At 41.9% G+C, this 23,004-nt stretch overlaps 1 protein-coding gene across 1 annotated transcript in view; it reads right to left on the bottom strand.

Annotated features, from left to right (window-relative positions):
• Positions 1 to 10,557: 10,557 nt before the first annotated feature.
• The window catches only part of LOC310790674 (uncharacterized protein), a 46,344-nt gene continuing 33,897 nt past the window's right edge, over positions 10,558 to 23,004 (bottom strand). Inside the window, exon 5 of the mRNA XM_083652405.1 lies at positions 10,558 to 12,197. Within this exon, the coding sequence (XP_083508531.1) occupies positions 12,141 to 12,197 (57 nt within the window). The 3' untranslated portion in view covers positions 10,558 to 12,140. The remainder of the gene's footprint in view (positions 12,198 to 23,004) is intronic.

The following is a 23,004-nucleotide window of genomic DNA, read 5'->3' on the forward strand; positions in this document are numbered from 1 at the left end:
CTGGAGCTGGTAGGGGTACAGTCAGTGTCTTGCTCATGGACACTTCAACAGGTTGTGGGGTTTGAACCCGGGTCCTTGTCTTACAGCTCCTGTGGTCTGGTCTGTGTGTTTGCAGTCGAACCTGTGGCCGACGCAGGTTCGAATCCGACGCGAGGTGCTTTGCTGCATGCCATCCCCTCTTTGTCTCTCCCCACCTTTCCTGTCTGCCTGATGTCCTGTCTAATGAAGGCAAAAATGCCCCAAAACAAAAACAAAAAAAGCTGTGGGAGCCGGTGCAGTGAGACTCGCCCACCTTTACAGTGGCCTGGCACCCCAAGAGGCCGCTGCTGGCACTACGCCTGCGACGACAAGGAGGGCAAATACGACCAAGAGGCAGCAGGCACCGTCAAGCTGTTCAGCCTGCCCAACAACTCCTGAGCTGAGCTGCCTGCAGGGGGCGCTCTGCTGCTGGGGGTTCAGCTGCATTTTAAAGTAACCCAACCGTATTATGTCACCGGCCACTTTTGCAAAATGACAGGCAGCCAGGGGCCAGTTAATAAACATAAATCATTTTCTGTATCATATTTAATTTTTGGGGTGCCAGCTAGAGTTTAGTGCGACTCTTTTAATGTTGAAGCTTTTTACCCTCTGCCATAAACTCACATAGCATCAATCTGAATTAACCAGCAAGCAGAATGCAAACAAATAATCAAAGCAATAATCAGTGCGACAATGCAAAACTAGGGAACCTCAATATAAATCAGTATTGGAGGTACAAACCACGTAATGTCTTTCAGGCAAGTCCAAATAATCAACCAAACTAGATGTTATTTACCCAAAATAGATTTCAGAGTTAATAACAATGAACAAAAAAAAGATTGATTGATTGATTGATTTTGATTTTATTATGGATATAAAAGACACATCAAAATCCAAGAGATATACATGTAAAAGTGAGACACTTATTTCCAACATGCAGGTCCCTGGTCTTAAAAAACAGGACACACAGTAACACATTAAGTAACAGTAACACATTAAGTAACAGTAACACATTAAGTAACTAACACATGACATCAAATAAACATAGAGATCAATCAAGAATAAAAAGAAACAAGAGAACAAAAGGCTCAGTACGCTACTCTAGCTTACTCAGCAGGAATGTTTTCAGAAGGTTCTTCAAGTCCGCTACACTAGCTCTCGTGTTCAGGCCATGAGTGTCCCAAACAAACTGAAAATAAAGTAATGTGGACAAAAGTCATGCAATATTTCATAGACCATGATGAGTTTTAACTGTTGAACTCTACTTTCAACGGTGAGCTAATTCAACCCTTTAAAATGAATTGGGCTAATGTGCGTTCTTGGACTGAGAAAGAAATAACCCTCATTAGTTTGTTTTGAGCGTTTTGAAGCCTGTCTTTTGATCTTTTAGTTAAACCACTGTACCAGGATATACAGGTGTAGTCATAGTGACTTGAATTAAAGACATAGCTAAAAGCCTCATGGTCTTCTTGTCAAGGAATTGAGATATTCTTGTCAAATACTTTTTCCTTGAGTGTATTTTCCCAATGACAGAGAGGGACACAGCCTCACTCATCACACATTGATCCAATTGACTTCCCAGATATGTTACACAACACTTTTCCTGTAACTTAGCACCATTACATTCTACCCAAAAACTGGGTTGGTCCCTTAATTTATACTTTGTTCAAAAAACAATACATTCAAGTTTTCCTATGTGCAGGATAGCTTATTGTTGCATAACCACAAGCTACATTATGAAGCTGTTTGCTAAGTGATGATCTAACTGATTCTAAACACTCTCCAGTTACCAACAAGGTGGAATCATCTGCGTACAGAAATAAAGGACATGAACAAGCAGATTCCATGTCATTAATGTACAACAAACATGATAAAGGACCTTCCTTGGGGGACCCCACAGGTGAGGTTTTTGGGCTCAGAGTTACTCCTCCTACTTCTACTCTTTGTACTCTGTCAGAGAGGTATGACTGTATCCAATCCAGTGCCTCCTATTGACTTCAGTTTACATAGTAAGATTTGGAGATTGACAGTGTTGAATGTTTTTTGTAGGTCAAGCATTGCCATGCCGCTATACTTGCCACAGTCAATTTGCTTCTTAATAATAAAAGTTAGAAAATAAGTTTGTTCACTTCAATTCAGTTCTCAAGTCTGTTCAGAGTAAACCCTCTTCCCAAACAAATTAACAAGGGGTTCTCGAAAAAGAAAATTAACCCCCGGGCCGCAAGTTGAGTATCACATAATGTCCTATTGGACAGAGACAAGCTTGTTCCCACTGCAAACAGTGGAGGCGCTCTTCAGCACGTTAGATGCAGCGGTGTTTCTTCAAAGTACTTGAGTGTCTGAACATTTTCTTACAGCGGACACAGTAGTAGGGTTTAGCTCCAGTGTGAATGCGTTGGTGTGACTTTAGGTGATATAACCAACTGAACCTGCTCCCACATTGGTCACAGCTGTAGGGTTTAACTCCAGTGTGAATGTGTTGGTGTGTTGTTAGGCTACCTAACCGACTGAACCTGCTCCCACATTGGTCACAGCTGTAGGGTTTAACACCAGTGTGGATGCGTTGGTGTCTTTTTAGGCTACCTAACAGACTGAACCTGCTCCCACATTGGTCACAGCTGTAGGGTTTAGCTCCAGTGTGAATGCGTTGGTGTGTTTTTAGGCTACCTAACCGACTGAACCTGCTCCCACATTGGCCACAGCAGTAGGGTTTAACTCCAGTGTGAATGCGTTGGTGTGTTTTTAGGCTACCTAACCGACTGAACCTGCTCCCACATTGGTCACAGCTGTAGGGTTTAACTCCAGTGTGGATGCGTTGGTGTGTTTTTAGGCTACCTAACAGACTGAACCTGCTCCCACATTGGTCACAGCTGTAGGGTTTAACTCCAGTGTGGATGCGTTGGTGTGTTTTTAGGCTACCTAACAGACTGAACCTGCTCCCACATTGGTCACAGCTGTAGGGTTTAGCTCCAGTGTGAATGCGTTGGTGCATTGTTAGGTGATGTGAGTGACTGAACCTGCTCCCACATTGGTCACAGCTGTAGGGTTTAACTCCAGTGTGAATGCGTTGGTGTGTTTTTAGGCTATCTAACCGACTGAACCTGCTCCCACATTGGTCACAGCTGTAGGGTTTAACTCCAGTGTGAATGCATTGGTGTGTTTTTAGGTTACTTGAGTGACTGAAACAGCTCCCACACTGCTGACAGGAGTAAGGCTTCTCTCCTGAGTGAACTCTCTGATGTAGCTTTAAGTAGTCAAGTCTTATGAATGTTTTGTCACACTGATCACAGCGGTGACGTCTGGGTCCACTGGTGTCTCTCTGTTTCTATAAAAAGATAGAAAGAAAGAATCAGGACAGAGACACTGTGTGTGTGTGTGTGTGTGTGTGTGTGTGTGTGTGTGTGTGTGTGTGTGTGTGTGTGTGCTACTGAGGAGGGAGGGAGGGAAACTAACCCAGGGGGGTCATGTTATTTTACACTAGTTGGGGCGGCTGTAGCTCAGGAGGTAGAGCGGGTCGTCCACTAATCGCTTTGGATAAAAGAGGTTGGTGGTTCGATTCCCGGCTCCTCCAGTCTGCATGTCGAAGTGTCCTTGGGCAAGACACTGAACCCCAAATTGCTCCCGTTGGTGTGCCAGCACCCTACGTGGTAACCTGCCGCCATCGGTGTGTGAATGTACCTACTGACTGTAAAGCGCTTTGGATAAAAGCGCTATATAAATGCAGGCCATTTACCATTTACCATTTACTAGTTACCTAGACACTAGACACATCGATATTACTGGACAGCTACTGTACCACTGTGTGTTTTTGATATACAGGCATCTTGCGGGCTCGATAAATAAATGTAACCCTGTAATGTGTTCAGCATGTGTTAAGCTCTATTTAGTGTTCAGCATGTGTTTTCCTGAAGTAAAAAACGTAATTTCATTTCATGTTGTTAAAAAGGTCTAGTCTACAGTTGTACTGTATGTTACAGTTCATTATATGTTTTAAGATAAAAATCCTGTAAGGGATAGATATCATTTATTTCAATCCATCATTTGATTTTGTCTATGTAAATTACTGCCTCTAGTCCGACTTCAAACGTTATGAGTACAGTGTAACGTTTGTTGTAGGGTCTCATATAATGGGTTAAAAGGTCTAACTGTCTTTTATTGAGAAAATAAACGTGAATAAGGTACCGTATAGGCCGTTTCCATGGAATTGTCAGCCCTGTCTAGGAGTCCTGACAGTCTTGTTCTACTGTACTAGCAAACACTGCAACAGGAAGTGAGCATGGGCTTCAATTTAGAATGTTTTTGTTGTCAAGTTAAAACTGTCTCTACAGAAAAGAAATAGAAATGATTCTAACTGATTTGATCTATTCTGTGCTGCTACGTGCAGATTGGTTTTTGATCCTGGATTTAGTCTGGTTCCACCATGCTGACTTCCATGGTGAGCCTGTCCCAGTGAGCGACATTCCACAAAGGGAACGTTTGGATGCTGTGTGTGTGTGTGTGTGTGTGTGTGTGTGTGTAACATCAGTGACACAACAGTGATGTTTTTTTCCTCACCTCTTCTGAAGAATTCATCTTGACAGTGTTCCTCTCCTCTGCCAGATGTCTCTTCCAGCCAATCAGCTCTGAGAAACAGAGATAGATGAAGACAGGGAACACCCACAAAAACAATAATAATACTAATAAGAAGAATGTAGCTGCAAGCAGTGATTGTAGGATCCAAGCAGTTCTCTGAAGACTAAAACCTACTGAAGAAATATGAAGGTGTCATTAATGTGAATGGAAAAACAGTAAAAGTGCTCTTATATAATTGATTTCCTTAAAGGGATAGTTCGGTTTGTTTGAAGTGGGGTCCTATCAGCTAGTCAGATACACTAACTTAATTAGGTACAGTGTTCTTGAAGCGGGGCGCAGCGTCGAATGAAATCCGGCACCCAGAGCAGCAGCATCACCAGCTTTTTCTCTCTAAGTCCTGGGGGTCAACAACTAAACAAAAAAACGTAATTTAGCCACCTAAAACAACGCCCATCTAAACAAATCGATATCCGTGTACAGGCACGCTCTATTTTGACAATTTTCAGCGCTTTACTTTTCCGCAAAACAGCAGTTTCATTCGGCACTGCTTTTTCTCCCAACCGTACAACTACCGTATTCCTCTGCTAAAAGCCTGCACAGAGCTGCGGTGCTGGATTACTCCACAGATCAGCTGTTTGTGTTATTTCTCCCAGCTTGTTAGTGAAGACAACAAATAGAATACACAAACGAAAATATGAGTGCTTTTGATAGCGAGGATGATATGCCATACACCTTGGTGGATACAATTATGAACCAGAGAGAATACAGAAGAGGAACTTTTTCCAGAGTGAACAGGCAGAGAGATGAGCCTGCTGCCTAGATGCCAGGGTGCCCTGCAGAACTTTTTCACCATTCCCAGGATAAATTGTGGAAAAACGTCCCAGACCAGAGAGGCTGGGTGACTTGTTGTCTCTAAAGTAAGTCAGTGTTTTATCTCTCTTAAGCCTTCCTGTTTTGTAAACCGCGGCTCTGTGCTCTGTGCTGGCTTTTAGCGGAGGAATACGGTAATTGTACGGTTGGGAGAAAAAGCAGTGCCGAATGAAACTGCTGTTTTGCGGAAAAGTAAAGCGCTGAAAATTGTCAAAATAGAGCGTGCATGTACACGGATGTCGATTTGTTTAGGTGGGCGTTGTTTTAGGTGGCTAAATTACGTTTTAGTTGTTGACCCCCCGTACTTAGAGAAAAGGCTGGTTTGGCTGCTGCGCTGAGTGCGCGGTCTCGTTCGACAATGCGCACTCACTCCTGAACACTGTACCTAATTAAGTTAGTGTATCTCACTAGCTGATAGGACCCCACTTCAAACAAACCGAACTATCCCTTTAAGATTGATTTAAAACACTAGAGGGCACTGAACTCAGTAGAGTGACCTCTGCCAACCTTTCTATAAAGTTTTGTGATGTTACGTCAATCTGTTTGGAAGTTGGAAGACAGCTGGACAGGAGGTTGGAAGACAGGTCAAGGGACCATTTGGAAAATGGTGATGGCCATTTTTCCGGCGGGGCGGCTTTAGCTCAGGAGGTAGAGCGGGTCGGCCAATGACGCAAGGGTTGGCGGTTCGATCCCCGCTCCCTCCCAGCTGCTGTCGCTGTGTCCTTGGGCAAGACACTTAACCCTCCTTGCTCCCGATGGTGGCAGCCTGCCGCCATCGGTGTATGAATGGGTGAATGTAGACTATCTACTGATTGTAAAGCGCTTTGGATAAAGGCGCTATATAAATGCAGGCCATTTACCATTTCCCTCGCCAAAGTTTTGTCTGACTTTGAATCATTAGTTATTTAGCCCCCTTTCCGACAAGCTAGCATGACAAGCTTGGTCCCATTGGAAACCTAAGGTTGTCTCCTTTCAAATGATATCCCTACCTTTTCCCAAGCTCGAAATTTGAGCGTGTCACAGTCTCTGAAAGACAGTCTCACCGCCGTTCCTACCGGCAATCCCGCGGGTGTCATAGGTAATAAAACATTGAGGGGAAAAACCCATTTTGGACAGGTTTTTCTCTTGGGATCATCAAAATCTTTATTTTAGACGTCCTATGGAGCCAAAAATCCAGAATAGAAACAAAATAAGGGGGGTGCGCGTGGACCCCTCTGAGGTGCCCTACTAATAAGTTAGAGCACTATCATGGTATAATATAGACCCTGAATCGACGAATATTGGTTTGATGTGCAGAAGACGGTCATTCTACATGAAAATATTTGCTGGGATATTCTACAAAAATACTGTTTCTGGATCCATTTCCATGACACAATGGAGCCAAGGGGACAGGAGTGATGTGTAAACATAAGGAATAGTTTTCAGGTACAGCTGTAGTGATGCATCTAATATAATATCTATGGCTGTAGTGGACTCTATCGCTCAAAAACTGAAAGCTGGAAGGTTACCTTTGTTTGTCTTTTGCACTCTGGCGGTTGTTCGTTTAGCTCTTTTCTTCACAACATCAGTGTTTCCTTGTGGTGTGGTCGTGGCGTTCCTTTTGGCGTCAGTGTTTGCTCGTGGTTTAGATGTTTTTGTTGGATCATCCGTGCTGAACTTTCTAGTTTTCAGATGCGTTCCTCTCTTCTTGTTTGACTTAGTCTCTGAGCTTAAGATGGACCAATCAGAATCACTCAAGTCATCTTTAGGTTCCCACTGTGTGTCAGAGTCACAGATGCTCAGGTCCTCCTCTTCACTGTTGTCCAGCTGAGACATTGGTAGATGAAGAGCACTACGTATGGTCTGCTCAGATAGTCTGCTCAAGACGACCACTGCCTTTTTCACTCCATTCAGAAAACTAGAAGCCTCCTCCTTTTGTGGCTTTTTGCCTTTATCTGTATCCTGAGTCTTGCTGTCCAGTCGATGTGATGGAGCAGTAGGTCTGTTAGGAGTCAGAGAGCTGCAGACCTGAGTCTCAGGGAGAACAGCCTCACATGGGGTTTGAGCCATATTTGTCTACAAAGACAAAAAAAAGTTTATTTGAAAGTTAATTCACGCATTTTGTTACAGGTCTCGGACTGAGATCCCAAATAAACAGATAACGTCCCTGTATAGACGGTTTTAACTTGACAACAAAAACATTCTAAATTGAACCCCCGCTCACTTCCTGTTGCAGTGTTTGCTATGGACATAAAAGAAAAAAAAACATTCAAGTGCAGGACTGACCATTCCATGCAAACCGTCTATACAGCTGACCGGCGAAAACAAAAGTAACGATGTCGAGTGAATATTTCTGCAGTTTGCCGAATGCTGAGAAAAAGGAAGTGCTGTGGGGTTGCGCTCTGGTGAAAACCGTCTATAAACAGGATAAAGAGTGAGACACGGACAAGGTGCTGCGTTTACTTGCAGCTCCACTCATCAGAATTTATTTTAGATTGTGCAAAATATCTTTTTTCTTTCTCTGTGTATTTTGTTTCCATATTTCAATGTTACTGTAACAATTCACATTTTCATAATATCCAAAAATATAATCAAACAGGCTATAGTCACAATCTTCTTCACCTTCAAAATAAAACAAACATTTTCCATGTTCCATTTCCTGAGTTCAATCAGTGTACTAATATAAGGCATGAATAAATCCTCATTCAGTCTATTAACTGAGCTAAGGTTTAATTTACCACTACATTCCTACATTTTAGGATACTAACAAATACAGAATTTCTAGGTTTTAACCTCTCCTAGTGCAAAATAAATAAACAAAATTAAAAAGTAGGCCTACTAGCAATAGACATTTATACTATGGCTGTACCATTAGAATGTATGAGCTGACTTGCAAAACATAACTTTTAACAGTGCTTATAATTTCAAACTAATATCAAAACATATTCACTAAAACAGTTGTGTTCCCAAAACAATCATGCTTGACCAAAACCTAAAGACCTATTTGGATTTTACCCTGTTTTGTAATGAAAAGTTTACAGCCGGCGCCATTTTGGATCACCCACAATACAAACAAAAAGTTTTTCTACTTGTTCACAAAACCATCTAAATGCAGTCATTACACTTGCAAAATCGATCTACTACTTAGTTTAACTGTTAAGCAACGTGTATGTGCAGTTGTATAAGTGTTAATACTTCACCAACCTGTATAAACAGGATAAAGAGTGAGACAGGGCAAGGTGCTGTGTTTACTTGCAGCGCCGCTCGGCGCTCATCAGAATGAGGAAGCCAACGAGCTCTGCTGGTAAAGAACAAAGAGGGTCCGTTCGAGAAGCGCAGCATGTCACACTGCCCCCTGTTGGCAACACTGAAAACTCCAAAGTGAATTAAACCCTGTCATTTCACTAACAGGCTATAGATGACCCTTATGGCCGATTTTAGAATATTCCCCCAACAGAAATAACACTGCTGAACGCAACATGCAAGATACCTGCTGAATAAGTGTCCAAATGTTCATGTCATTCTGGCCAATACTCCACTTCTGTTATAACATTTCAGTCTATGGAATAGTATATTTCAATAATCTTTATGACTAAAAGGCTAAAAGTAATCTCATGCGTAAGAAATGACTCTACAGTCATTTCTTGCTGCCTTATTTATGTTAATAATATTTCTTAGTATTTGTTTATAATGTTTAATGCTGGTGGCATCTGCTTTTTTTGCACACATAATTATAAAACGGATAAAAAAAAACAGCAAACCAGCAAGTAAAGTGCAGGTATAGACGCAAAACCCTGAAAGAGCTTATTATGGGTCTCTACCTCAGAAAAGCAAAATAATAATAATAATAATAATAATCTGTCCAAAGCATAAAATACAACAGAAACAAGATGGAAACAAGAAAAACAAAATAGACAAAGAAAAGAAAATTCACAGTAAAAAGTCAAACAAAAAGCAGAATGAGTTAGTAGACAGTTACTGTATATATCTGCTGATGAGTTAGTAGACATACATATTTACTGTATCTGTTGTCACAGCTGATGAGTTAGTCGACATACATTTTTACTGTATCTGTTGTCACAGCTGATTTACTGTTGACTGATCTTGTCTATTTTCATTCTTCTTTCTAAATCTTTTTATGAGGTTGTATTGGAGAGGGAAAGAGAGGAGGAAGGGAGAAGGAAAGAGGGGAGGACAGGGAGGTAGTGTTTGCCTCTGGAGCTGGTAGGGGTGCAGTCAGTTTCTTGCTCATGGACACTTCAACAGGTTGTGGGGTTTGAACCCGGGTCCTTGTCTCACAGCTCCTGTGGTCTGGTCTGTGTGTTTGCAGTCAAACCTGTGGCCGACGCAGGTTTCGAATCCGACCCGAGGTCCTTTGCTGCATGTCATCCCCGAGCTCTTTCTCTCTCCCCACCTTTCCTGTCTGCCTGATGTTCTGTCTAATGAAGGAAAAAATGCCCCAAAAAAGAAAGAAAAAAAAAAAGCTGTGGGAGCCGGTGCAGTGAGACTCGCCCACCTTTACGGTGGCCTGGCACCCCAAGAGGCCGCTGCTGGCACTACGCCTGCGACGACAAGGAGGACAAATACAACCAAGAGGCAGGCACCGTCAAGCTGTTCAGCCTGCCCAACAACTCCTAAACTGAGCTGCCTGCAGGGGGCGCTCTGCTGCGGGGGGTTCAGCTGCATTTTAAAGTAACCCAAGCGTATTATGTCAGCTGCCACTTTTGCAAAATGACAGGCGGCCAGGGGCCAGTTAATAAACATTAATCATTTTCTGTAGCAGATTGTTGGTTTTTGGGGTGCCAGCTAGAGTTTAGTGTGACTCTTTTAACGTTGAAGCTTTTTACACTCTGCCATAAACTCACATCAATCTGAATTAACCAGCAAGCAGAATGCAAACAAATAATCAAAGCAATAATCAGTGCGACAATGCAAAACTAGGGAACCTCAATATAAATCAGTATTGGAGGTACAAACCATGTACACAATAAAAATGTCTTTCAGGCAAGTCCAAATAATCAACCAAACTAGATGTTATTTACCCAAAATAGAGTTCAGAGTTAAAAATAAATAAACAAACTACACACAATAATAATGAACAAAAAAAGTGAATTGATAGATTGATTGATTTTATTATGGATATAAAAGACATCAAAATCAAAGAGATATACATGTAAAAGCGCAGACACTTATTTCCAACATGGTCCCTGGTCTTAAAAAACAGGACACACAGTAACACATTAAGTAACCGTAACACATTAAGTAACTAACACATGACATCAAATAAACATACAGATCAATCAAGAATAAAAAGAAACAAGAGATACAAGCAACAAAAGTTCAGAAACCAAGTAAACAAAAGGCTCAGTACGCTCCTCTAGCTTACTCAGCAGGAATTCTTTCAGAAGGTTCTTAAAACCGCTCAGAGAATTCTCAGACTTAATCTAGTTCGGGATCTTGTTCCACTCCCCCCCTATAGAGGAATGTACTTCTCCCCACCTTGCTTTTTAAATTAAGTATTTTCAAGTCTGCTACACTAGCTCTCGTGTTCAGGCCATGAGTGTCCCAAACAAACTGAAAATAAAGTAATGTGGACAAAGGTCATGCAATCTTTTATAGACAATGATGAGTTTTAACTGTTGAACTCTACTTTCAACGGTGAGCTAATTCAACCCTTTAAAATGAATTGGGCTATGTGTGTTCTTGGACTGAGAAAGAAATAACCCTCATTAGTTTGTTTTGAGCATTTTGAAGCCTGTCTTTTGATCCTTTAGTTAAACCACTGTAGCAGGATATACAGGTGTAGTCATAGTGACTTGAATTAAAGACATAGCTAAAAGCCTCATGGTCTTCTTGTCAAGGAATTGAGATATTCTTATCAAATACTTTGTCCTTGAGTGTATTTTCCCAATGACAGAGAGGGACACAGCCTCACTCATCACACACTGATCCAATTGACTTCCCAGATACGTTACACAACACTTTTCCTGTAACTTAGCACCATTACATTCTACCCAAAAACTGGGTTGGTCCCTTAATTTATACTTTGTTCCAAAAACAATACATTCAGATTTTCCTAAGTGCAGGATAGCTTATTGTTGCATAACCACGAGCTACATTATGAAGCTGTTTGCTAAGTGATGATCTAACCGATTCTAAACACTCTCAGGTTACCAACAAGGTGGAATCATCTGCGTACAGAAGTAAAGGACATGAACAAGCAGCATCCATGTCATTAATGTACAACAAACATGATAAAGGACCTTCCTTGGGGGACCCCACAGGTGAGGTTTTTGGACTCAGAGTTACTCCTCTTACTTCTACTCTTTGTACTCTGTCAGAGAGGTATGACTGTATCCAATCCAGTGCCTCCTTTTGCCTTCAGTTTCCATAGTAAGATTTGGTGATTGACAGTGTTGAATGCTTTTTGTAGCTCAAGCATTGCCACTCTGCTATACTTGCCACAGTCAATTTGCTTCTTAATAATACAAGTTAGAAAATACGTTTGTTCACTTCAATTCAGTTCTCAAATCTGTTCAGAGTAAACCCTCTTCCCAAACAAATTAACAAGGGGTTCTCGAAAAAGAAACCCCCGGGCCGCAAGTTGAGTATCACATAATGTCCTATTGGACAGAGAGAAGCTTGTTCCCACTGCGAACAGTGGAGGCGCTCTTCAGCAGGTTAGATGCAGTGATGTTTCTTCAAAGTACTTGAGTGTCTGAACATTTTCTTACAGCAGACACAGTTGTAGGGTTTAACTCCAGTGTGAATGTGTTGGTGTGTTTTTAGGTTACCTAACTGACTGAAGCTGCTCCCACATTGGTCACAGCTGTAGGGTCTAACCCCAGTGTGAATGCGTTGGTGTTTTTTTAGGTTAGCTAACTGACTGAAGCTGCTCCCACATTGGTCACAGCTGTAGGGTTTAACTCCAGTGTGAATCCGTTGGTGTGTTTTTAGGTCACCTAACTGACTGAAGCTGCTCCCACATTGGTCACAGCTGTAGGGTTTAGCTCCAGTGTGAATGTGTTGGTGTGATTTTAAGCTACCTAACCGACTGAACCTGCTCCCACATTGGTCACAGCTGTAGGGTTTAACTCCAGTGTGAATGTGTTGGTGTGATTTTAAGCTACCTAACCGACTGAACCTGCTCCCACATTGGTCACAGCTGTAGGGTTTAACTCCAGTGTGAATGCGTTTGTGTGTTTTTAGGCTACCTGACTGACTGAAGCTGCTCTCACATTGGTCACAGCTGTAGGGTTTAACTCCGGTGTGAATGCGTTGGTGTGTTTTTAGGTCACCTAACTGACTGAAGCTGCTTCCACATTGGTCACAGCTGTAGGGTTTAACTCCAGTGTGAATGCGTTGGTGTGTTTTTAGGTCACCTAACCGACTGAAGCTGCTTCCACATTGGTCACAGCTGTAGGGTTTAACTCCAGTGTGAATGCGTTGGTGACTTTTTAGGTCACCTAACTGCCTGAACCTGCTCCCACATTGGTCACAGCTGTAGGGTTTAACTCCAGTGTGAGTGCGTTGGTGTATTTTTAGGCTACCTAACTCACTGAACCTGCTTCCACATTCGTCACAGTTGTAGGGTTTAACTCCAGTGTGAATGCGTTGGTGTGTTTTTAGGTGATTTGAGTGAGTGAACCTGCTCCCACATTGGTCACAGCTGTAGGGTTTAGCTCCAGTGTGAATGTGTTGGTGTGTTTTTAGGTGATGTAATCGACTGAAGCTACTCCCACATTGGTCACAGCTGTAGGGTTTAACTCCAGTGTGAATGCGCTGGTGTGTTTTTAGGCTACCTAACAGACTGAACCTGCTCCCACATTCCTCACAGCTGTAGGGTTTAACTCCAGTGTGAATGCGTTGGTGTGTTTTTAGGTGATGTGAGTGACTGAACCTGCTCCCACATTGGTCACAGCTGTAGGGTTTAGCTCCAGTGTGAATGTGTTGGTGTGATTTTAGGTGAGTTAACTGACTGAACCTGCTGCCACATTGGTCACAGCTGTAGGGTTTAACTCCAGTGTGAATGCGTTGGTGTGTCTTCAGGCTACCTAACCGACTGAAGCTGATCCCACATTCATCACAGCTGTAGGGTTTAACTCCAGTGTGAATGCGTTGGTGTTTTTTTAGGTTACCTAAATGACTGAAGCTACTCCCACATTGGTCACAACTGTAGGGTTTAACTCCAGTGTGAATGCGTTGGTGTTTTTTTAGGTTACTTGACTGACTGAAACAGCTCCCACACTCCTGACAGGAGTAAGGCTTCTCTCCTGAGTGAACTCTCTGATGTTGCTTTAAGTGGTCAAGTCTTGTGAATGTTTTGTCACACTGATCACAGCGGTGACGTCTGGGTCCACTGGTGTCTCTCTCCTTCTATAAAAAGATAGAAAGAAAGAATCAGGACAGAGACACTGTGTGTGTGTGTGTGTGTGTGTGTGTGTGTGTGTGTGTGTGTGTGTGTGTGTGTGTGTGTGTGTGTGTGTGTGTGTGTGTGTGTGTGTGTGTGTGTGTGTGTGTGTGTCAGACAGTGGCGGTTGGTGACTTCAAAAACTGAGGAGGGAGGAAAACCAACCCACGGGGGTCATGTTATTTTACACTAGTTACCTAGACACTAGACACATTGATATTACTAGACAGCTACTGTACCACTGTGTGTTTTTGATATACAGGCATCTTGCGGGCTCGATAAATAAATGTAACCCTGTAATGTGTTCAGCATGTGTTAAGCTCTATCTAGTGTTCAGCATGTGTTTTCCTGAAGTAAAAATCTTAATTTTAATTCATGTTGTTAAAAAGGTCTAGTCTACAGTTGTACTGTATGTTACAGTTCATTATAAAACGGCTGTCTCAAATCAAGCAATCTGATTGGTTCACAGCCATTGTATAATTCCAGTAACCGAGTTCAATAACCCATGGCCATGGGTTATTGGTTGCCATGGCAACTCTCTTACTAAAAGGCAGCGCTGCGCTCGAGCCAAACAGCTTTCTCCTGATCTGCTGTATGGAGGGTCACTAGTCCTTACAATGAGTCATTATGGACGCATGATGGCGCAACTCTCTTACTAAAAGTACCTCAAAAACAAAATGGCGGAGACAGCTTTCAGATCCTTGTGAATCGATCTTCGCTTATAAATTTACTAATACTTCGCAGAAAATGATGTTTTGTACAAGAATAGACGTGGGCTAATGTCTTAACCCCTCTCTCGCGCGCCCTCACTCTTAACCCCGCATTTCTAAATAAGACGTAACGTTACTTGGTGTCGGCATACGGCTCTGGTGTCGGGCTTTGCAAAAAGCTCTCAGCAAGCGCCAGGATTGGCCAATGTCGACTTCAGTCTCCAGAACGATCCAATCAAATCACCCGCACGTCTATCTTCTTGCTAGAGGTCCCGCCTTACAGTAGTGTTTCAACTGACACTCTCAGAATACCATGCCAGTCGGACTTATAGTATTATTATTATTATATTATTATACTTGGAAACCGTTTTATAAAAGCAATATAGCACTCGAGCTGCGTGGTGTTGTGGAATATATCCCGCTGATAAGCTGTTATCCCACTCGGCCTGCGGCCTCGTGGGATAAGATATATTCTCCACAACACACTTGCTCTCATGCTATATTGCTTAATTATATGTTTTAAGATAAAAAATCCTGTAAGGGATAGATATCATTTATTTCAATCCATCATTTGATTTTGTCAATGTAAATTACTGCCTCTAGTCCGACTTCAAACGTTATGGGGTACAGTGTAACGTTTGTTGTAGTGTCTCATATAATGGGTTAAAAGGTCTAACTGTCTTTTATTGAGAAAATAAACGTGAATAAGGTACCGTATAGACCATACATGGGCAACATACGGCCCGCGGGCCGTATGCGGCCCGCGGGCGCCCCCTGTGTGGCCCGCGATGGAATTGCAAAAAAAAAAAAAAAAAAAAAAAAAATTTTTTTTTTTTTTTTTTACAGTGCACCTGAACGCAACATGCAAGATACCCGCTGAATAAGTGTCCAAATGTTCATGTCATTCTGGCCAATACTCTTCTGTTATAGCATTTCAGTCTGGAATATGGAATATATTTCAATAATATTTATGACTAAAAGGCTAAAAGTAATCTCATGTGTAAGAAATGACTGTTCTACATTGAAGTAGAAATTTAAATAATTAACTTGTTGGTTTTGGATTTATTTAGCTTCAAGAGTGCATTTTTGTTCTTGTGTGACCCTCAACACAGGCTTTGAGCAGGTGGTCAAAAAAGTTAATTTCAAGCACTGAAGAGGGAGAGCGGGTGGTGAAATAGGAGTGAGTGAGAAAAGGATCAAATATTGGTGGTTAAGACTGAATAATGACATCACAACTGTTAATTTAAAATGAGTTATTCCTCTAAACCTGGCTTCAAATGCCCAAAATGTTTTGCGCTGGCGCCGTTCAGCCCTCAGCAAAAACTGGTAGCGAGGACATTTTTTTGTGGCCCTCTCTATCATCAAAGTTGCCCATCCATGGGTTACGGCGTGACAATATTTGTTCGGCCCCCGGCAACAATCTGGGTTTCTCATGTGGCCCCCCATGAAAAACAGTTGCCCACCCCTGGTATAGACCGTTTCCATGGAATTGTCAGCCCTGTCTAGGAGTCCTGACAGTCTTGTTCTACTGTACTAGCAAACACTGCAACAGGAAGTGAGCTGGGCTTCAATTTAGAATGTTTTTGTTGTCAAGTTAAAACTGTTTGTACAGAAAATAAATATAAATGATTCTAATTGATTTGATCTATTCTGTGCTGCTACGTGCAGATTGGTTTTTGATCCTGGATTTAGTCTGGTTCCACCATGCTGACTTCCATGGTGAGCCTGTCCCAGTGAGCCACATTCCACAGAGGAAACGTTTGGATGCAGTGTGTGTGTGTGTGTGTGTGTGTGTGTATATATGTGTGTGTGTGTGTGTGTGCGTGTGTGTGTGTGTGTGTGTCTGCGCACGTGTGTGTGTGTGTGTATGTATATGTGTGTGTGTGTGTGTGTGTGTGTGTGTGTGTGTGTGTGTGTGTGTGTGTGTGTGTGCGTGCGTGTGCGTGTGTGCGTGTGCGTGTGTGTGTGTGTGTCTGCGCACGTGTGTGTGTGTGTCTGCGCACGTGTGTGTGTGTGTGTGTGTGTGTGTGTGTGTGTGTGTCTGTTGGAACATCAATGATACAACAGTGAAATTTCTTCTCACCTCTGAAGAATTCATCTTGACAGTGTTCCTCTCCTCTGCCAGATGTCTCTTCCAGCCAATCAGCTCTGAGAAACAGAGATAGATGAAGACAGGGAACACCCACAAAATCAATACTAATACTAATAAGAAGAATGTAGCTGCAAGCAGTGATTGTAGGATCCAAGCAGTTCTCTGAAGACTAAAACCTACTGAAGAAATATTAAGGTGTCATTAATGTGAATGGAAAAACAGTAAAAGTGCTCTTATATAATTGATTTCCTTAAGATTTATTTAAAACACTAGAGGGCACTGGACTCAGTAGAGTGACCTCTGCCAACCTTTCTACAAAGTTTTGTGATGTTACGTCAATCTGTTTGGAAGTTAAGTGCCTTTTTGTGATTGGCCACACCTATTGCTACGCCCTGATTGGCCACACCTATTGCTACGCCCTATTTTGGCCAGTGGCCGTGAGTTAATCAGTTGTAATTTGGCCTATTTACACAAACCATACTATGACCTGCTCTTCTACCTTCATGGGTTGTGTCAATCCATTCATAACTTTTTGAGATATCTTGCCAACAAATGGAGGTGAACACATAACACATAACAATTCAATGATCAATGATCCAATAACATCGATGCAGTGAAAACATTGATATAAATCACCATGACGCCATAAGAAATAAACATGATTTCTATTATTTTATTTTGAAATTTCACGCCACGTCTGCGTCACCATTTCCGCCCAAGCGCATCTCTTTCTGCATACAAACAATGCATGCAGAGGGAGAGGAGATCTGCTCCCCTCTCACATATAAATCACACATATCATCTAATATCGATCGCAGGCCCCTGAATCTAATAGTTCCATGGTGTTTCGTGGATCTGTTTGGAAGTTAGGTGGAAAGTTAAAGGTATACTATGCAGCTGTTTAATTATAAATACACTCTCTTTCTCTCTCCCTTGGGAGGGATGGAGATACTACGCACACAAGCAGAGAGAGAGAGAGAGGATTGAGGATTGAGGAGAGACTCCCCCTCTCTCTCTCTCTCTTCCCAGGGAGAGAGAGAGTGTCTCTCCCCAACACTCTCTCTCCCTCGCTCTGGAGCAGGGATCGGCAACTTGAGTTATCCTATGTAGTTTTAGTAAGACATAAAATTTATATTAAAATGTCATGATAAGTAAGAATATTAGGTGGCTATATATATAACGTTACGGTTATCTATATCTGATACACTGAAACTACTGGGAGGCGGGCCAGAACGTCTCTGTCAATGATTTGATTTGACAGTTCTGGGCACTGGCATTGGCATTGGCCGACTCAAGTGTGTTCTGGCGCTAAGCGAGTGGGTTCTAGGAGTAAATACAATATTCACTACAATATAGTTTACATTATATTATATTTACATCAAATTAAGACATTACTGTTTGTTTTATTTTGTATGTTAGATACTTATTGGCCAAGTTATGTTAGTTTATGGGCTAGGAATTCTGACAGGGTATATACAGTAGGTGGCCATTTTGCCTGCAGAGTTTTCAAATCAAGTAGAATACCGTTTTGTCAGAAATCTGGGCGGGTTTAGTCCTGGTAAAGGTGCAACTGCTCTTATGAGCATAAGCTGTCTACGTTCAATTAATTTTGTCCTCAAAACATGTACATTTTGTTGAAAGTTCTTTCAAAACTTCCTTCTATTTTAGGTAATACACACAATATGCTATTTTAGTCAACTAGGGATCTTGCGCACTCGATTCCTAGGCTCGCTAGCTCGGCCACTGCGCGCCGTCGCCCATCCTGCAGCTCGCTGAGCTGTCCCTGCAGCTCGCATTTGCAGCTCGGCCGCTGCCAGCCTTGCCCGCAACTCGGCTGCAGTGTGGCCAATGAGACCAGCATTACTGATGATGTCAGATTTATGACATCACTGATGATGTCATCAGTGGGATTTATGACATCACTGATGATGTCACAGTGGATTTATGACATCATCCGTGATGTCATAAATCCCACTGTGACATCATCAGTGGGATTTATGACATCACAGTGGGACAGAGAAACTACGGCTCTGAGAGAAACAAATAGAGAAACAACTGCCCCTGCAGCTCGCCAAGCTGGCCCTGCAACTCGGCTGCTGTGTGGCCAATGAGAGCAGCATCACTGATGATGTCAGATTTATGACATCACTGATGATGTAATTGGTGGGATTTATGACATCACTGATGATGTAACAGTGGGATTTATGACATCACGGATGATGTCACAGTGGGATTTATGACATCACAGTGGGACAGAGAAACAAACAAAGAAACAAACAGACAGAGCCCCAGCTCCCATTTACAGTACTGATGATGATGATGATGATGATGATAAATACAATGGTAGCCTTGAATAGCACATTGCTATGGTGTGGTATTGGTCTCGAAATGGACTTGTAATTTTGCGGTCTTGGGCTCGACTCGGTCTCGACCCCCCTCGGTCTCGGTCTCGACTCGGACTCGATTCACCAATGACTCGATCTGGACTTGGACTCGACCAAGGCGGACTCGACTAACTCTGAAATCTTATATGTCCAAAGTGCACAATGAAACTTTTTGAAACAATTTTATGGCACAGTGGATAAGTTAGAGCACTATCACGGTATAATATAAAACCTGAATCGACGAATATTGGTTTGGGTTAGGGTTAGGGTTAGGGTTTGATGTGCAGAAGACGGTCATTCTACATGAAAATATTTGCTGGGATATTCTACAAAAATAATGTTTCTGGATCCATTTCCATGACACAATGGAGCCAAGGGGACAGGAGTGATGTGTAAACATAAGGAATAGTTTTCAGGTACAGCTGTAGTGATGTATCTATAGTAATATAATATCTATGGCTGTAGTGGACTCTATCGCTCAAAAACTGAAAGCTGGAAGGTTACCTTTGTTTGTCTTTTGCACTCTGGCAGTTGTTCGTTTAGCTCTTTTCTTCACAACATCCGTGTTTCCTTGTGATGTGGTCGTGCCGTTCCTTTTGGCGTCAGTGTTTGCTCGTGGTTTAGATGTTTTTGTTGGATCATCCGTGGTGAACTTTCTAGTTTTCAGATGCGTTCCTCTCTTCTTGTTTGACTTAGTCTCTGAGCTTAAGATGGACCAATCAGAATAACTCAAGTCATCTTTAGGTTCCCACTGTGTGTCAGAGTCACAGATGCTCAGGTCCTCCTCTTCACTATTGTCCAGCTGAGGCATTGGTAGATGAAGAGCACTACGTATGGTCTGCTCAGATAGTCTGCTCAAGACGACCACTGCCTTTTTCACTCCATTCAGAAAACTAGAAGCCTCCTCCTTTTGTGGCTTTTTGCCTTTATCTGTATCCTGAGTCTTGCTGTCCAGTCGATGTGATGGAGCAGTAGGTCTGTTAGGAGTCAGAGAGCTGCAGACCTGAGTCTCAGGGAGAACAGCCTCATATGGGGTTTGAGCCATATTATCTACAAAGACAAAAACAAAAGTTCATTTGAAAGTTAATTTATGCATTTCATACATTTAACAACATAATCATGCTAAACAAGATGTGAGATGTCAGATGATTATTGGTTTTGTTTGTTTGTTTGTATCTCTTTTAGCTCTATTGGACTATTCTTCCAAGAGTCCATAGCATAAAATAACATGTAATACAAACAACAGGAACATAATACAGTATACAAACATATAGAAAAAGCATACATTCAACACATTCACACACAATGACTACGTTTACATGCACACAATATTCCACTATTATTCGGAAAATGACAATATTCTGAATTTGATAAGGCTCGTGTAAACAGCATATTCCAGTTGCATTTTCCGAATTTCCCCTTTTTCCGAATTTAGCATTTTCCGATTAAGACATCTGGGTTATTCCAGTATTATTCTGGTTTTAGGAGGATTCTTTGATCATGTATACAGCGCGTATACAGCAACTCAATTAAACAATATGTGAGATGTGAGATGATTATTGACGTTTGTTTGTTTGTTTGTTTGTTTGTTTGTTTGTTTGTTTGTATCTCTTTTAGCCCTATTGGACTATTCTTCCAAGAGTCTATACTGTAGCATAAAAACATGTAATACAACAGAAACATAATACAGTATACAAAAATATACACCCCGGCCCGGCAGCAGCTAAACGCATCCCCACCTCACGGGAGCATATTGTAATGATTTATACAGAAATGTAACTGTTTAAAAGTGATATAATTGTCTGGGTAGATGTGACCTCCCTGTTTTCTCAGTTAAAACACCCCCAAAATATGTTGGGGATGCCATTCTCGGCGGGGATGCTGAAACGTTCACTTCACCTGCCGCAGGCGCAAATTAGAGCCGTGCCAAATCATCTGCGCCCCCAAAATACCAGCGCAAACGGGATTTGGGCGGTCTTAAGTACCAGAATTATTCACAGGTGTGGCCAGGCAATGCCTGGGCATTACGTCAATTAAAACCAATCAGCTTCCCGTCTGGCGATCGCTGTTTGAGCGAGGCATGCAATATGCTGTAATTCTCTCCATGCGTAATAGAGGGGACTCATTCGAGCCGAGGACAGAGAGAGATGGAGAGAGCTTATTGACAGATTGTTTGTGGTGCCAACGACCCTCCGGGTTATGGGATAGGTGAAGGTGAATAGCCTATGTCCATTGTCCAACCAGTTTTCTCAATTCATTTTCCTCTTTACGATGTGATAAAAGTTTCTCAGTGAGTTATAGTTGATTGCCTCACTGAATTATCTGCTAATACCCAATTTCAGCAACAGAATTTGATGTCCTGGTGTTAGAGATTAAATGATGTGTTTTTCAATTTGCATGTCCTTGTATGTAACTGATTATCTGCTTGCACGCATATGTCTGTTCCCATGCAGCGTTCTCACGCTATGTTGTTTACCCCGCAGGGGGTTTCAACCGCCATGTCTATTATGCTGAAGTGTTATTGCTGACTTTGTATGCTGCACCCTGAGAACAGGATGTTCAAAGGGCTTATTGAGCAATCGTGGAAACTTTGTTGCGCGCCCACACACGCACACCACACATGACTCAGAGCCACAAGGCTCAACTGACAATAACAGGAACTGGTAGAACCAGTTCCTCATTTGCTTGTGTAACCACTGTTGGATTGAATAAAAGGCGTGCACCTGTGGGACAAGATGGGACAAGATGAGATGGCCGACTGCATTTATTTACATTATTTTCGTTGCTTTAGTGAACTGAATTTGGTCCTATTGTGTTTTGGGGATTGTAATTGTCATTGTGGGGTGCGGGAATGAGCTAAGTGAAGGTGTAAAGTTTAAACTACTGTCCATTGTCAAGTCGTTTTGGGAATGGGTTTATTTATGTAAATTGTCGATAGCCCAGTGCTAATGAAGCTTGCATGTGTGCTAAGAGTTAGCCTGTTAAGCTAATAGCCTATACTGGTGCATGTGCTATGTGAGAACGTATTTAGTGGTATGAATGTTGAGCAGTTTATAAGGTTAAAATGATTTAGAAATAAAGTTTTCTCGGATATGTCAAGTCACTCAGAGCACTCAGATATTTATTTTGACGTTTTAGTTTAATGCATTTTATGTCTAAAGCCACTGTAATTCACACAGTGACTGCTGGTTGCAACACTGATTGTGTGCAAATATAATTTACTGATATAAAGTAAACACATTGAACTATATTTGAAATATAGTTGTGAAAAGAAATGGGAATATGGAAACCAATGTTGGTGACTGGAATGTTTATTATTTTTTATATAATGAAAGAAAAAGAAAATAACCACAGTCCTTCATTCCTGAGGGTAAATTGAGTAATGCTGCAGAGAAGAGGAGAAGATACTGAATAATGACATCACTATAATCCTAATGTTAATTTAAAATTAAATATTCCTCTAAATATGGCTAAAAGTCCAAAAAACGTAAAATTTCCTTCAGCACTGCCCATCCTTACAGCACCCCCTACTTAAAAGTAGTTCCAGCGCGGCTGCACCCTACACAACTATTATCTGCATACAGAGCCCAATGCCTTGGGACTAGGGCTGGGCGATATATCGAATATACTCGATGTATCGCGGCTAGTGCCACGTGAGATGTAGTAAATGACTATATCGCGAACATTCGAGTATAATTGTCACGCATTCTATATATATTCTTTATCTATATATATATTATTCTTTAGATATTCTTTAGAGGCCATATCGCCCAGCCCTACTTGGGACCTGTAACAGTCGCACCGTGCACCTAACATTAAAGGCGAATTCTGTTTTTTTACACCCTGGACCTTATTTCCAACTTTAAGTATGATTTTTAAGTCACCCTGACAACTTCGGTTTGATTAACATCAACAGAAATGATAATCAGTTTTGAACTGCGACCTGAAAACGGGGCTTCTGAAATTATT

The sequence above is a fragment of the Poromitra crassiceps genome, assembly GCF_964638095.1.
Source record: "Poromitra crassiceps genome assembly, chromosome: 15".
Classification (NCBI taxonomy): domain Eukaryota; kingdom Metazoa; phylum Chordata; class Actinopteri; order Beryciformes; family Melamphaidae; genus Poromitra; species Poromitra crassiceps.